The 15,054-nt window shown below is 48.0% G+C and overlaps 1 protein-coding gene across 4 annotated transcripts in view; it reads left to right on the plus strand.

The window, feature by feature from the left end:
* The window catches only part of CSMD2 (CUB and Sushi multiple domains 2), a 232,676-nt gene that overhangs the window by 130,078 nt on the left and 87,544 nt on the right, over nucleotides 1-15,054 (plus strand). For all 4 annotated transcript variants that reach the window (XR_014879599.1, XM_085208652.1, XM_085208653.1 and 1 more), the window contains 8 exons: nucleotides 717-1,043; nucleotides 2,878-3,072; nucleotides 5,089-5,227; nucleotides 5,395-5,582; nucleotides 5,962-6,150; nucleotides 6,325-6,441; nucleotides 10,608-10,823; nucleotides 12,494-12,682. Coding sequence is in view for 3 of the 4 variants with exons in the window: in XM_085208652.1 (XP_085064778.1) it covers nucleotides 717-1,043; nucleotides 2,878-3,072; nucleotides 5,089-5,227; nucleotides 5,395-5,582; nucleotides 5,962-6,150; nucleotides 6,325-6,441; nucleotides 10,608-10,823; nucleotides 12,494-12,682 (1,560 nt within the window). In the remaining variant the exon portion in view is untranslated. The remainder of the gene's footprint in view (nucleotides 1-716; nucleotides 1,044-2,877; nucleotides 3,073-5,088; nucleotides 5,228-5,394; nucleotides 5,583-5,961; nucleotides 6,151-6,324; nucleotides 6,442-10,607; nucleotides 10,824-12,493; nucleotides 12,683-15,054) is intronic.

Here is a 15,054-nt window from a genome sequence, read left to right on the forward strand (position 1 = left end):
AAACTCCTGGGACGTAAAGTTGTTTTTTCCATACGCACTCTTCCCCTCAACTTCAGTTTAAGACTGCTTTTAATGATTCCCATGGGAATGGCGGTCTGGTTGGATGCCTCCTTTTGGTGGCCCAGCAGAAGTCAGTGATTGGTTTGCAATGGGAAGGAGCTGCAGGTCAATGCTGGCCTGGGGCTGCCTGAGCTCCCGCAGCCAGGGCAGCACCTGCGGGTCCTGGGATGGCAGCTGCTGTCAGCTGTGCTGAGCTGTGCTCACAGCAGGAGCCACTGCTGCTTCTGAAGCTGATGTTCTTATTTGGCAGCGGCTGCAGATCCACACGGGATTCTGCAGGAGGATTTTCCGCTGGGATATGCAGGAGAATTCACCTGCAAAATACCAAATCCCTGCTTTTCTGAGTGGCACCTTCTTTGTGGAGTAAAACCAACCCGTTCCATTGGCACAACACCTGTGCAGACATCCAGGCAGTGCTGCACACTTCAGCCCAAACCAGGGACTGGGGGCCGCTTTGAAGTCACTTCTTCCCCATGCAAATAAATCACTGACAAGCAGCAGTGAATGGAGCACTGAGCCCTTCCTTTGTGTAACCGCTCCTCAGGAGCCGTGCTGGGAGTCTGCAGGAATCACTGAGCTCGGGGGACACCTGGGGAACATGACAGCAATGTGTGGGAGCATCGTGCTGCCTGAGTGATGCTGATTTCTCATTGCAGTTTCCTGCTTTTTCAACTTCACCACCCCGTCTGGGATCGTGCTGTCGCCGAATTACCCTGAAGAGTATGGAAGCAGCTTGCACTGCGTTTGGTTGATTATAGCTAAACCTGAGAGCAGAATTCATTTGGCTTTCAATGATTTTGACGTGGAGCCTCAGTTTGATTTCCTAGCCGTGAAGGACGGCGGCACTGCGGAGTCTCCAGTGCTGGGCACCTTCTCAGGAAGCCAAATCCCCTCCTCGCTGACCAGCAGCGGCCACGTCGCCAGGCTGGAGTTCCAGACTGATCACTCCATGGAGAAGAGAGGCTTCAATATTACCTTCACCAGTAAGAGCTCGATCCTTTGCTTTTCGTTTCAAGCTCCAAATTCTCGTTGGGTGCCTATTGGCGAAATCCTGACCGTACCAAAATCATTGGAAATCCAGAGTGAGGCTGAAAACTGGGGATCGTGTCTGGTAACAGAGGGTTGGTTTCATGCTCAGAGCTGGTTGCACAAGTTTTGTCTGGCTGTGTTGTCCACCAGTAAATCGGGATTATCGGTCCATGGAGCATCCCTTCAGCCTCCAGCTTGCCCTGTGCCAAGGGCTTTCTGCCTCCCCTCTGTCTGCATGCTGCTCACTGGGTGGACAGCAGATGCATCTGGTGGGGCCCAGATGGCTGAGTCCATCCATCAGCACTGTCATCGTTTGCTGACTCCCTATGCAGGGCTCTAAACACTGAAGGAAACCTGTTGCTCTGTGTTATATTCTAAAGCATTGGAACTTCCTCAGGGACTTTTGGCTTCACTTAAGTCCAGACTTCAAATCTCAGATGAATGCTATGGTAATTTTATCCTCGTATTGTCCTGCAATTTTCTAAGGAGCATTGTTAAACCTATTTGGCAGAACTGATAAATGTTTTTGTTATAATAGCCTTTAGTGGCACCACTAAATTAATAGCCTTTCCAGTTATGATTGCAAATCCTCTGTTTTAAAAAAAATAATAATAATAATTCAGAGGTCTTAAGAAATCCTTGGCCACATGGAGGAAGCTGAGGGCTCATCAGATGGAATAGCATCGTGGGGCAGAGCTGCATACCCAGGATTGAGCCCTGAGCTGTGAAGTCAGGAGCTCTCCTATGGATGCTGGCAGTGCAGAGGCAGTTTGGATCTGTCCGTATCCACACTGGGAGCTGTGGTTTTCCCTTCTGTGAAGATGTTTTTAAGGTAGTTTGTTGGTTTTTTTGCTATTGTAAATGACGCAGCTACACGTGAGTTTATGTCTTCTGACTGCTTGAGCTGCCAAAAGGGAACTGCTGAGCCTTTCTCAGGCACCTTGCTGTTCTTAGATAGGAGACAGGAGACAACATATTGCTACAAGTTCCAGGAGCACAAGACAGAGATTCAGCCCGTGTTTTCCCCTTCAGCAGTGTATAGTAACACGTTACTGTAAGGCAGAGGATGCTTTGTAGGGAATCCAGAACTGTGCTTGGCCAAATGCATTAAAGAAACGGATAGCATGTGGGTGTAATGAATCTGCAGGCTTTAATCTTTTATATATTGTTCATCTCGGAAGACCACCTCTGAGCCTGCGAAGATATAGTACATAATTATGCACTTAATGGGAAGTTAAGGCTGTAGGCTCGTTCTCTGATTGGCTGGCTGGCCTAGCTTTAGCTGCAGGAAAAGGGCAGTCCTTTAACCAGAGCAATGTGTCTCTGCAATTCCATCCTTAGCTTTGCAACACGTAGAAAGGTAATGGCTTCGTGTCCTTGCTTTTATCCCAGTAATGATGACAAGGAAGGCTGGGGACCATATGGCAGCAAATCACACAGTGTCCTTAATGGGTAACTTTCATCCCATCTATGTAGGTGCACTATCTATGTAGATCATATGCACTATGGTATTTTTAGATCTCTTTTTTTTTTTTTTAAATCTATCTCTATGTTGAGTATTTATGCATTTTCACATCGGAATGGTTGCTAAGGTGGGATGGGATGGGATGGGATGGTTTGCACACTCATTTCTGGTCCCAGTTGCTGCACCGTGAGCAGGGTCAGCATTCCAAGGGCAATTGCCACCATAGAAATGGTGTGGAAATATGAATTCTTCACTTGTGGTCTGACCTGATTATTGTTAATCAATGAGGGGAAGCTCACTGTCCTCTCCTCTTTGCCTCTCAGCATTTAGGCACAACGAATGCCCGGACCCCGGCGTGCCCGTGAATGGGAAGCGCTTTGGGGACAGCCTGCAGCTCGGCAGCTCCGTGTCCTTCCTTTGTGATGAGGGCTTCATCAGAACCCACGGCTCAGAGACCATCACCTGCATCCTGAAGGAAGGGAACGTGGTCTGGAACAACGCCGTGCTCAGATGTGAAGGTAAACTTTAGAGCTGGAAGTGCGTTCTTCCACTCAGCTTCTCAGTTGTGGCCATGATTTTGTTTTGGGAACCGTCTGCACAGAAGAGTTTGCTTAGAAGGGAGAACCAGTCACACGACAACCGATGAGCTCTGAGCTCAGTAGTTCTAATTTGTTTGTTGCTGTTGCAAAATGAATGATGGAGATGATTTTATTTGCTCAGCTCGTCTGAAAACAGGTGCTTTTCTAATAACAATAATGGAACGCTTTGATTTACCGATGACTGAAAGCTTCCCTGCTCCTCTTGGCATGAAGGGAATTAAAGAACAGAGAATGGAAGACAGGTGGAGATACGTCTTCTGTCCTGATTTTTGGTGCATGTAAAATACATTATATAATATTTATGTAATGAAAGCAGCAAAAGGTGCAGATCTTCGCTGTGAGAAGTGAACTCATTGCTGCCATCATCCACACGCACACCTTCAGCGTGTCTCTTGCGGTGGTACATCAGTCCCTTCTAATTGATTCTGGCAATCAGGACCATAAATTGTGTCTGCATCTCCTTGCCATTACTGCCGTGATAGCCAGCGCAGAAATGGGGGAAATGAAATGGTTGGATTAAAGGCTTTATTACAGACTTCTGAGCTTTTTCGGAGTCTTTTAAATCTTCTATTATAGAAAAGAAATGGAAAAAATAAAATTGCTCGTTAGAGGTGAAAAGTCTTCTGACACTGTGTTGTCAGAGGAGCGATGCCCTGCGCTGGTATTTACAGCACTTTGAATAACAGAACTGCTTTAATGCTGAGAAATCATTTTGGTAATTGGTCATGCATTGTTCAAATGGATGAGCAGCAGGAAGCACGCAATCCTGTCCATTGTCTTGGAAACTGAAATAAGAGGCATTGATTGTGTTCAATAAATTTTGTGGAGAGAGAAGCTGGACTTATGTTCTTGTATGATTTTTCTTTTACAAGCAGCTGACAATAAAATATCTGTAGATTTGATAGAGAGTGTCCTTTCCTATCACAAACAGGAGTATTTAAGTCTATGTATCTCTGAGTGCAGCGGGGAAACATACATTAAGTAATGCATTTCTAATCAGTGTTCGTCTTTGAAGGCTTTGAGAACATCAGACATTAATTGTGTTTTTCTCTCTGTGGTCACAGTGGTGATCTCTTTCACTCCCTCTTTGGTGTGCACTGAATTAAGTGTACATTTTAATCACCTTTTTAAACAAGGTGCGGATCCAAAGTACTGTTTATGACTTGAATAATTAATGGCAAAGAAAGACCTAAGAGTTGAGTTGAAAGATGCACAGAAGTCTTGACAAGAAATGACATAGCTTTGGGGCGTCTCGTTCAAAACTAATTGGTTAGGATCCAGTTGAGGTCAGCTGGCTTTTATTTGGCATCCTTCAGGTCAGCAGTGATGGTCTTAGGCCCAGATTTCTGTGGCATTTAGGATCACATCAACTGTGACGCTTCATAGCCCTCGTGCAGAGCTCACACTGGGCACACGCACCTCTCTGTGCTGTTGCATTTTGTAGAGGACAATCCGCAGCAATTTAAGGCTGTAGGATTTTGTTCCTCTGGTCCATCAGTGTCCTTTTTCGAGAAAAGATAATACTGTGCCTTCAGCTTCTGCTGCTGGCACAAGGGACTGCAACGTGGAATAAATGCCACATCTTGTGATGTCCCTCGTGGCAGAAAAGACATGACTCAATTACCCGCAGATATGAAAGCCTTCCTGGCACCCGCGGCTGCTGAAATCCACACTGACCTTGCAGTTTCCTCGGGTTTATATCTAATGATGATTATTACACCCTGTCCGCTCGGAGCTGCTGCACAAGGTCAGGTGGAGCTGCACTTCATCAGCATGAACTTAAAAAGGCAATTTCTTGCAGCCTGGTTCTGGTTGGTTTTAACACCTGAGGAAGAGCAGTGCATGAAAGCTATTGTGTGGCAGGGATGGGTCCCTGTGATCCTGCAGCAGTTTCTGTGCTGTTTGTCACCTGAATGCATCCTTTCCTCATTGCAGCTCCGTGCGGGGGCCACCTGACATCTCCCAGTGGCACCATCCTGTCCCCTGGCTGGCCTGGCTTCTACAAGGACTCCCTGAGCTGTGCATGGGTGATCGAGGCCCAACCAGGCTACCCCATCAAGATCACATTCGACAGGTGGGCATGTCTCCGAGGTTACCCAATTATCCTACATCCATATGCCTACGTGTTATCCCTTAGCCCGTGCTGCTTCCTCATCGTTAGAGCACATTCAGAATTACAACAAAGCAGAATTAGCAGCGCTGTTATTCTTTTTCACGGACATGTTCTTCTGTCTCTTGCAGGTTTAAGACAGAGGTGAATTATGACACCCTGGAGGTGCGAGATGGCCGGTCCTACTCTTCCCCACTGATAGGCGTCTATGATGGGACTCAGGTGCCCCAGTTCCTCATCAGTACCAGCAACTACCTCTACCTCCTCTTCACCACTGACAAAAGCCACTCCGACATTGGCTTTCAGATCCGATATGAAAGTAAGTGCAAGTTGTTCACGTAATTATGCCCTCTCCAGCAGCACAATGGACTCAATCAAAGACCCCTCGGACTTGCTTCTCCCCTTTGCCAGGCAGTTAGCACCACTGCCTTGATTCGAGAAGCCATTAAAAGTCAAGCAGCACTTTCTGCTTTTCAACCACCTTGATTGATTTGAATTTTTTTTTTTAATCTTTGTTTTAGCATCTACAGAATGTTATTAGAAAGAAAACAGGGTGTATTTTGGAATGAAGCAGAGCTCAGTTCCTCTGCCCGTTTCATCCCCTTGCCTTGGGGATAATCAGGAGCACTTTGGATGAGCTCAGAGCGAACTTTCCTTCCCCCACGTTAATAACTACACCTTGGCTTTGTTTGCCACAGCTGTGAAGCTCCAATCTGACCACTGCTTGGATCCTGGGATCCCCGTCAATGGGCAGCGCCATGGGAATGATTTCTATGTGGGAGCACTGGTGACATTCAGCTGTGACTCGGGCTACACCCTGAGTGACAACGAAGCCCTGGAGTGTGAGCCAAACTTCCAGTGGAGCAGACCACTGCCAAGCTGTGAGGGTAAGGAGTGCAGAAGAAAGCATCTGCAGGAGATGGCAAACACTGAGCTGCAAAGGCAGTGCAGCAGTTGGGAAATTTGCAGTGATGTTTGGTCTGTGTGCTCAGTTTGATTTTTGTGGGTTGGGCTTTGTTTGGACCTTCAGAAGAGCTGACTGTTTGTTGTCTTCTTTACAGCTCTATGTGGAGGTTACATTCGTGGTTCCAGTGGTACTATCTTATCCCCAGGCTTTCCTGATTTTTATCCAAATAACTTGAACTGCACGTGGACAATAGAAACATCACATGGAAAAGGTGAGGAATTTTTAACTTACAGTGTTTTGGAGTTGGGCTTGGAACTGTTGGAGAATGGTCAGAAGGAGACCAGTGCTCAATGTCTTTGTCTCCAAGGCAGTGCTGTTGGTGTCCATGTGTTTGCCCAGTTGTCATTCTTGCCACCACTCAAACGTTGTGTCTGGACATGGCATAAATGTTTTTGTGGTCACATCTCTTACACTCTTTGAAACAGAGGACTAAGAGAGAAAGGTGGTCCTGCCCTTGGCACTACTGCAGTAATATTTGGTACTCAGTGGTACTGTCACCCAGAATGTTGTTTGCTGTGTTGGATCTATATCTGTATAACATTTTACAGATAGAGAAGTGTAGGTGCATGGTAAATAATTTCCAGACATAGGACAGAATTCAGGCTGTCAGTTTCCAGGTCTGCCCTAGTTCTGCAGCTCTCATTTCTCCACTAGCTAGGACTGCTGGCAGCCTGGAGGCAATGCATGGGTCTGTTTAGTCCAATCTCCTGCACGGCACAAGCCAATTTTCTGTCTTGGAAGAAAAATTCAGGGAAGTGCATCACTGACAGTTAGAGAACAAATTTTATATGGAAAGAGGGGTGGTATTTGTCTCATAGAATCATAGAATAACCTGAGTTGGAGTGGGCCCACAAGGATCATTCATCGAGTCCAACTCTTGGACTCATCACGCAGTCAGAATGTTCTTGGGGTAAGCACCCAGGGTACAGCCTTTATGTAACTTTATGCACTGTTATGTAACTGTCTCATACTGGATATCAGCACAACGGGAGCTCTCATGAGCCAATTTTGCCATACCATTTGTATTACAGCAAATAAACTTGTCAATGAACAGCACAGTGCATTAAGGGAACCATCACATGCTGTGAAAACTATTCAGTTGAGTAGCAGCAATCCACTCTTCATTAATCCACTCTGCCTTGGATTCAGCTGTGTGACGAGGCACTGCATTATCCTGTTGCTAAGCTAAGCACAATGCAGCAAACTGACACTCTTTCGTATAAGAAAGTGTAACTCTGATGGCCTGTGCACTTTTTTTTTTTTTTTTTGGCTAATATCAGAAGAAAAGATCTTTTGATCAAACTAAGCAAGGCTTGAAGAACTGTGCATTTTCAAATAGTGGGGAAATGCCCACAGAAATCTAGGAATTCTTTGTCCCCTGTGCAGCAGTACTGGAAACAGCACCTCCCATAGAGCAGTTTGGTGTCACTCAGTTCTAGATTGGCCAAAGAACTCAGCCCTGGGTCTGACCATCCAATACTGGGCAGTGTTTGCCTCAATTAGAGAAAATTAGGCTCAGTTTTAGTTGTGAAGGCACTGCTTGAGTGCAGGAAACCTCCAAATAAAAGAGGTTAGGGTGAGAGGAGAGGACACGCGAAGGATGCAGTTGTAATGAGGGGGCATGTGGGCAGGCTGCGTGTCAGGAGAACCTTCCTTCCAACTCGTGTAGTTCAGGGGCTGTTTATTTACCTCTGCCGTGGAACAAAGAAAGGAGTCCTTTCCTCTAAAGCTTTGTAAAACACAATGAAATACCTTTACCTGGGCTGCCCTGGTGGAAGTGTGCATACATATGTGTGCATTCGTACGCGTTCTGTCTCTTGCAGAGGCATTCTGTTCTTAATGATCAATTTGCCCAGCCATTGCTATGCTCAGCTGCTGCGTTGCTTCTCCCAGCCCTCCTCAGTATTCCTGCAGTATTTCTGCTCGTTCCTCCAGTATGTCGACAGAATGATCCCAAGTCAGGGCAGCATCCACTGGAATTGAATGAATTTAGTTGCTGAAGAACAGAATGGGCTGTTAAAAAAGCACAACCAAAGCCCAGTCTTGGCTGACTTCATCTGCAGTGCAATTGCCAAATCTTCACAGTGTGCTTTGGCCTTGGCCTTCAGTTCCCTGGTCTTGGATACCACGGGGGCAACCAGTGGAGATCTGGGTAAATCTGGCACTGGTTCAGCCTAGGATTGTTAACAGTTCTGCTCTGGCAGCTCTAACAGGCAGGGGAGGTGTTTGCATCACCCATTGCTGCTGTCCTTCACTCTTCTTGCTGTGAGTCCCCTTCTCCCATAAGATGGCTGAGTAGAGTTGGGGTTTTGCTTTGGCCATTTCTGCTGACCCGGTGGAACCACCTGCACCATAAAAGCTGACCTCAGGTTACTCACAGGTCTTTATGAGCTTCTTGCACGTGGGCAGCACGTGAATCCCCTGATTGAAGCACATTCATTGTTATAATAGTTGTTTTTATGTGACTGCAGACAGATTGACTTCATGGACACGTGGGCTGTATAATTTAGGTTTAAAAGCGGCTTAATTTTAAAGATGTTTAAATGCTTAAAAGGAGACTATTATTTTTCATCTTAGAACTTCGAAGTGATTTCTTTTCCCTATAATTTTTGTTGTTTCTTTTCCTGAGAATGGGCAAAAAAACCCTGCATTTACAGAGACATTTTGTGCCACAGTAAATTGTAGACCAGTGCAAAAATTAAATCAGAGTGGCAAACACTTTAAAATGAGTTTGTAATTAGCCCTTTTGGCTGCAGTTACCCAGCCCTTGGTGGGCTCTGCTGCTGGAGAGCCCCATGTGTGTGGTTGGGTTCGTTATCTCTGCAGCCCTGAAATTGGGAGCTGTTCTCCCAACCCCAGGCACTGAGCTCTGGTGGTGTTGGGGGGTGATATTTCTCTTCCTTAGATTGGGTTTTGTAAAGGCAAGGGTATAAATCTACTGTCAGTTGATAAACAAGAAACGCTTACAGCATTTTGTATTCCCTGCATCTCACCGAGATTTCACGCCAAAGCAGTTCATATCAGCTTTGAATCAATTGTACTGCTGGTATGGATAATAAACGTTTGGGAACGTTTAAAAGTTTCCTGCCTTTATGAAGTTCCACAGAGGGGAACAGATGAAGTAAACATTTTCTGCCAGGCTCCAGATAATGCTTACAAGGGATGTGCTGCTATGGAGATGTTACACGGCTGAGGTTCCCGTGAACCCCACACCTTCCCAGCCATGGCCATGGGGAGGGTTTATGTTGGTCACCCACCTCTGAGTCCTTCTGTCCTGGGAAGGAAACTGCTTGCAGTCCAAGAAACTGGATAGACGTAGGGACGAGTGGAATATTCATTTGTCATTGGATGCTGACAAAAATTCTGCTGGGATGAATATTAAAGCTCATGCTCCAGAGCCTAAATCAGTCTCTGGGTTGATCGCATCCCAGTCTCCAAAATTAATGGGGAATGGGGAGCAAGGAGGATATAATTCCTCTGATCCTTATTTACAGATTTCCTGCAAGCAGCTGATGCTGTACTTTGTCAGAGGTGGGATGCAGAGTGAGACAGCCCTCGGGTCTCCCCAGGTTGGCAGTCTCTGTGCTGTTAATCATTGGCTTGAGTGTAAGAACTTGGTCATGCCACTGGGCGCTCCCAATGTGCGATCCGGCTGCGACTGATGGAGAGCAGATGACAGCACTTGTGTGTGCATGGAGGAGCCTCTCCCTGGAAAGCCCCGTTGGGTTCAGGGCTTGTGAAGACTGTGAAGGGCATTGCAGTTCTGTAGAGCTCGAGGTGTTGATGTTACAGTGTTGGCATAGTGGGGGACAAAAGCCACGTGTGCATGAGGAACGTGGGCTTGTCGGTGAGTGATCTGGTGTCCTGCAGGGACCATCCCACCGTAGGAAGGTGCAGGAGGTCTCTGCAGTAGCACTGCTGGCAGAGATGCCTTCTGGAGGTGCTTTCCTGACCTTCGGTGTTGCCTTAAGTCCTGTTTTCTAGGTGTGAATTCCTTTCAGAACATGCTAAGTTTTGTTATTTTCAAGTCCTCACGGCTGCAGCTTTTGCTTTCTTTGCTGCCCATCTGAAGGTCAACGCTGCTAAAACAAAGCACTCTGAGCTGCCAGGTTCCATCCTTACTGCTGCAGATCCATCCCTCAGGCGAGCCGTGCTGCCTGTTGCTAAGTTCCAGAGGCACAGGAATGGAAGACCCCGAATGCCTCGCTCTGTTCTGGGCCCTGGGTACTTTTCCAATGTAAACGTGCCCTCTCTTTTCAGTACAGTTTTTCTTTTCCATTGGGCTGCTCTTAGTGGAAAACAGGAAAAAAGAGCCCGATGTCATCGCAAGGAGCGCAGCGGGCTTTGTTTCGAGGTGCTGCTGGTTCTCTCCTGCAGGCGTGTTCTTCACCTTTCATACCTTCCACCTGGAGAATGGCCATGATTACCTCCTCATCACCGAGAACTCCAGCTTTGCACAGCCCCTGAAGCAGCTCACCGGCTCCCGCCTGCCCGCCCCGCTCAGCGCAGGGCTCTTTGGGAACTTCTCTGCACAAATCCGCTTCATCTCAGACTTCTCCATGTCCTACGAGGGCTTCAACATCACCTTCTCAGGTAAGAGCAGAGGTGGACAGACTTCATTCTTCCCCTTTTCTTTATACTTTAGTGCACATCTTGGGACTAGGTTCCCATTGATTCATACGGTTGCAGTTCTTGGAACTGGATGCCCAAAGAGGCTGTGGGTGCCCCATCCCTGGAGGTGCTCATGGCCATGGATGGGCAGCCATCCCACAGCAGGGCTCTAAGGTCCCTTCCAACCCAACCCTTCTGTGACTGTATTCAGTTCTTCCACTGATAAATTGTGCCGGAACTGTGTGTCCCAGGAAATATTCTCTTTACAGCCCTTTATGTCCATATGCAGCAGTTTTGTGCACCATGAGCCCCAGTGGTGACTGATTGGACCCCCTGGAATTATACCCCCCTGCTGGGGTGTTTGTTGCCCCCTCCCTCCTCGCCCAATGACTTTTCCTTCACTGTTTATGGGTGGAGTTTCAGCTCATTTTCTTGGGGTGTCCCCAAGAGGCCGTTCCTTATGCAGAACAGATCATCACACTTGTAAATAATGCCTTTGCTTGGGCAGTCTCTGGTTGAAGTCTGTCCTTAACCCTGATGTCCTATAAAAGACTGCTGAAATGTTGGCCTGTGCACACGTTTCACAAAATGATGTCTTTGCTGCCTGAGTGCCCTGACAAGCAGCTCCATAAAACAACCAAGGAACGGACAAAAGCTCACTGGTATGGTTGCCATTCTCTTCTGTATCTCAGCACACTTTTCAGTCCCCCTGTTCTGCCTGCTGGTGAGGAAGGGCCACGACCAGTTATTTGGGGCTGGGTGCTGATGTGTTTGCAGTCTTTGAGGGACAGAGCTGCTGCCATAGATGCAGTTAAAACCTGCCGCACTTCAAACTGGTTCCCAGTGCCTTTGTTCTGTCCTCTGAAGTCAGGGATTTCCATGTGATACTCTGTGAAAACTAGACATAAAAATTCCAATTAACTTTCATTTTGATGGGGAAAAAAATGGCTTTTTGTCTGAACAAATTGCCTCACGTTGTCCTATTGTAACTGTTACTTTCAGTATTTTGGGACTTACTTCCTTTCTCAGAAAATGAAAATGGGAGTCAGTAATGTATTTTAGTTCTCTTTATTTATGTAAGTACATACTTTGTATTTTGCAGCTCCGTTATTTGTTCAAAGATAACCCCCAAAAGAGGTTTCTTTTAAAATGGTTTGTGGCCAAAGGCATACATTTGGCTCTTCTCCATGATGCTACATGACCTTTCATTTAGTAGCAGCTTAAATGTTCTCTTGCATTCCCCAAGCAGGATGCTGTGTTCATTCATTTTCAGGATTAGTAATGTAGAGGCAACAGAAATCCCATCCGGATCAGTTCATCTTCATTGTGCAAAACCAGGGGGAGAATGACAAACCTCCATCATACTCTGCCACCACTGGTGTCACTTTCTGCTTTGGCTGGCAGCAGTGACAGAAAACGAGGCATGGTTTACATCAGTTGTCTGCTGGGAGCCTGAGGGCTGTGTTTTGAGAGCGAGACCCAGGTTCTGGTGTTCTTGGTCAAACAGGTCATACGCGGTGCACGGGCGCTTCTTTTTCAGTCCTTACCCGCATCTGAATCACAACCCACAGGGCTTGGAGCGCTTTCGTTGGGGAGGATGGGGTACAAAGCATCACCGAGCCGTGCAATGAATGCCCATCTGTCTCTTATAGAGTACGACTTGGAGCCTTGCGATGAGCCGGAGGTCCCAGCCTACAGCATCAGGAAGGGGCTGCAGTTCGGCGTGGGCGACGTCCTCACCTTCTCCTGTTTCCCTGGGTACCGCCTGGAGGGCACAGCACGAATCACCTGCCTCGGGGGGAGACGGCGTGTGTGGAGTTCGCCTCTGCCAAGGTGTGTTGGTAGGTGGTCATGTGCTTTCATTTTGCTTGGCTGGTTGCACCGTGCTGGAGCGGTTAGAGGGGCAGGGAAGCGCGTGGTGTTATCCCAGGGAAACCTCCGGGTGGGGAGAGGGAGCTGGGATGAGCTTCAGCCCTGTAACTCTGTGTGGGGAAGGGGAAGGGTGGGCTGAAGGGCTGCAGCTCTCTCTTGGGTTGGAACACACAGTGCGTGGTGGTTTGGGGACCTCAGAAGCCCTGTGTTGTGGCCCAGCGGGTGAGTCGCAACCTGGGGGAGCTCCAGCAGCCCTTTAGGGACAGGTTCTGTAAGGTCGTGTGGTTTTAGGGCCATCCGCCCTTTGAATCAGAGTGCTGTAAAACGTAATAGGGCGGAGATGAAGGCTGCTTCAGGGTGGGTGCTGGTAAGGAACACGCATTTCACCTCAGTGTGGTTCTCTCTTCCACCTTCAATTCCTCCACCTCCAACCACTGCAAGTTCTTTTTTGCAATCCCTCTTGCAGTTATTTGTACTAATAAATAAACGTGTGGGGAGAGGAGATGAGGAGGTCACCTGAAACACTGAGCCAATTGCTGGCTGTCATCCCTAATGCAGAGGGGCTGCGGGTTGAGCTGCCCACTGTGCCCTCTGAGCACAACAGAACAGGAGAACCAGTGTCACAGCAATAAAGCAGGAGGGAAGAAGGATTGCCAACGCCTCAGGCCTTTGCAGAAAGATGATTTAACACATTTCTGGGTTTGTTGTACAGTATAGTAAGTAGGAAAATATGCAGTGCTCTGCTTCTGCCTGGGTCACCCAGAGCAGCGTGGGGATGCGTGGAGGTGAGACAGGCCACATTCATACCTGCTGTCACTCCACAAAGCCTGCTAGGTGGATGTTCCTCACCTGTGGCCCCTGAGGGATGTTACAAAGAAGGCATCCCAGCAAGAGCCAGTCTACTTTCGCAGTCTGTTGAGCTTTGCTGTTGAGTCCTGTCATGCTGAGTGCATTTTCCAGCACTGTTTAATGCCTAGGTCACAGGGCTGCATCATCCTGCTGTGACAAGCAGCCTCTTCAGGGCATGAATAATAATCAGGTTGCAGAGAAAGCTCATCAGGGGAATAGAAATCAAAAAGCATCATAACACGGCTTTAAATCTGGTTTTCAGACGTCCCTAAATGGACACACGAGTTCCATGTGCCCAGATCTCTGCGGTAGCTGGCTTAGAGTTAGCATGCTGGTTAGCGATGATGGATCGGATTGCCTGTCTGGTGATCTGTGCACAGCTCTGCTGGCAGTTTTTTCCACAACGCCCCTGCTGCACACTCAGGCCTGTGTAAGGGTACAGCTGGAAACTGGAGACCTCCTTCCTATGGCTTACTAAGAGATCTGTTTTTGCTGGCAGCCCAGGCACATCCTATTCAGTTCCTGTTCTAGGGATGGATCTGGATAGAAACAAGAGCAGCTTATCCCTTCATCCCGCCCCTCTCTGCAGGTGAGGATGCTCTGTGCTGACCAGAATCAGGTCCTGCACGGTCACATCCCCAGCATCAGCCCTCAGGTACTCAGTGCTGCAGCAAACGTGGTCCTCCAGAGAAGAGGGGAGGAGAAAGTCACCTCCCAGCAGCTTCCTCTCACCATGTTCACTGCTGCTTCCTTGCATTACTTTCCTGCTTGATTGGGAGGAGCAGCAGAGGTGGGAGAGGTGATGCAGAGAGCTGCATGTGCACTGCGCTGGTCTCCTGCAGTCCCAGCAGCTCTGTGTGCTGCATGAGGGACCCCAGGTAACCAAAAAGCTGCACTCAGTTGGAGCACTTCTGTGCACAGAACGTCAGGGCTCAGAGGAGCAGGGAGACTGTGTTACAACTGAAAATCTATCAGGGTAAATAGGCTGAGAGAATGAAGGCTCATGGTTTGCTCACGTGAGAGCTCATCAGGGAGTAATGAGAAATCCTAAGCCCGGGGTGGCTGCAAAGCACATTGAGACATTTTGAGGGACTGCATGTAAACAGCAAGTGGGCTGCAGTGCTCTGAGCTGGAGTCAGGAGCACAGGCAAGACTGGGGCTGATGGCAATGGATGTCCTTGCAGGGGAGCATCCCTGCCATGCTGCTCTGCAAGCAGCTCATTCAGCTCTATGTGAGAGCTGTGAACTTTGCTTCCTCCCTCTGCTGCCAGCAGGTAAGAGCTGTTCTCATGTTGCTCCGTGAGCTCTGGGATTGCTCAGTGCTATCACAGTGGTGCTGTTGCCTGTCCTCAGGGGCACTGGGATGTCTGTTGGCTGCGTCGTGTGGGGCAGACATGTCCATAGCAGTCCTGTTGTACACAACGTGGCACGTTCATATGGGAGAGAGAGAGAGCAATTAAAACACATAAAGCAGAGAGGTGAATGTTGGTGT

Source organism: Meleagris gallopavo, chromosome 25, assembly GCF_905368555.1.
Source record: "Meleagris gallopavo chromosome 25, MGAL_WU_HG_1.1, whole genome shotgun sequence".
Taxonomy (NCBI): Eukaryota; Metazoa; Chordata; class Aves; order Galliformes; family Phasianidae; genus Meleagris; species Meleagris gallopavo.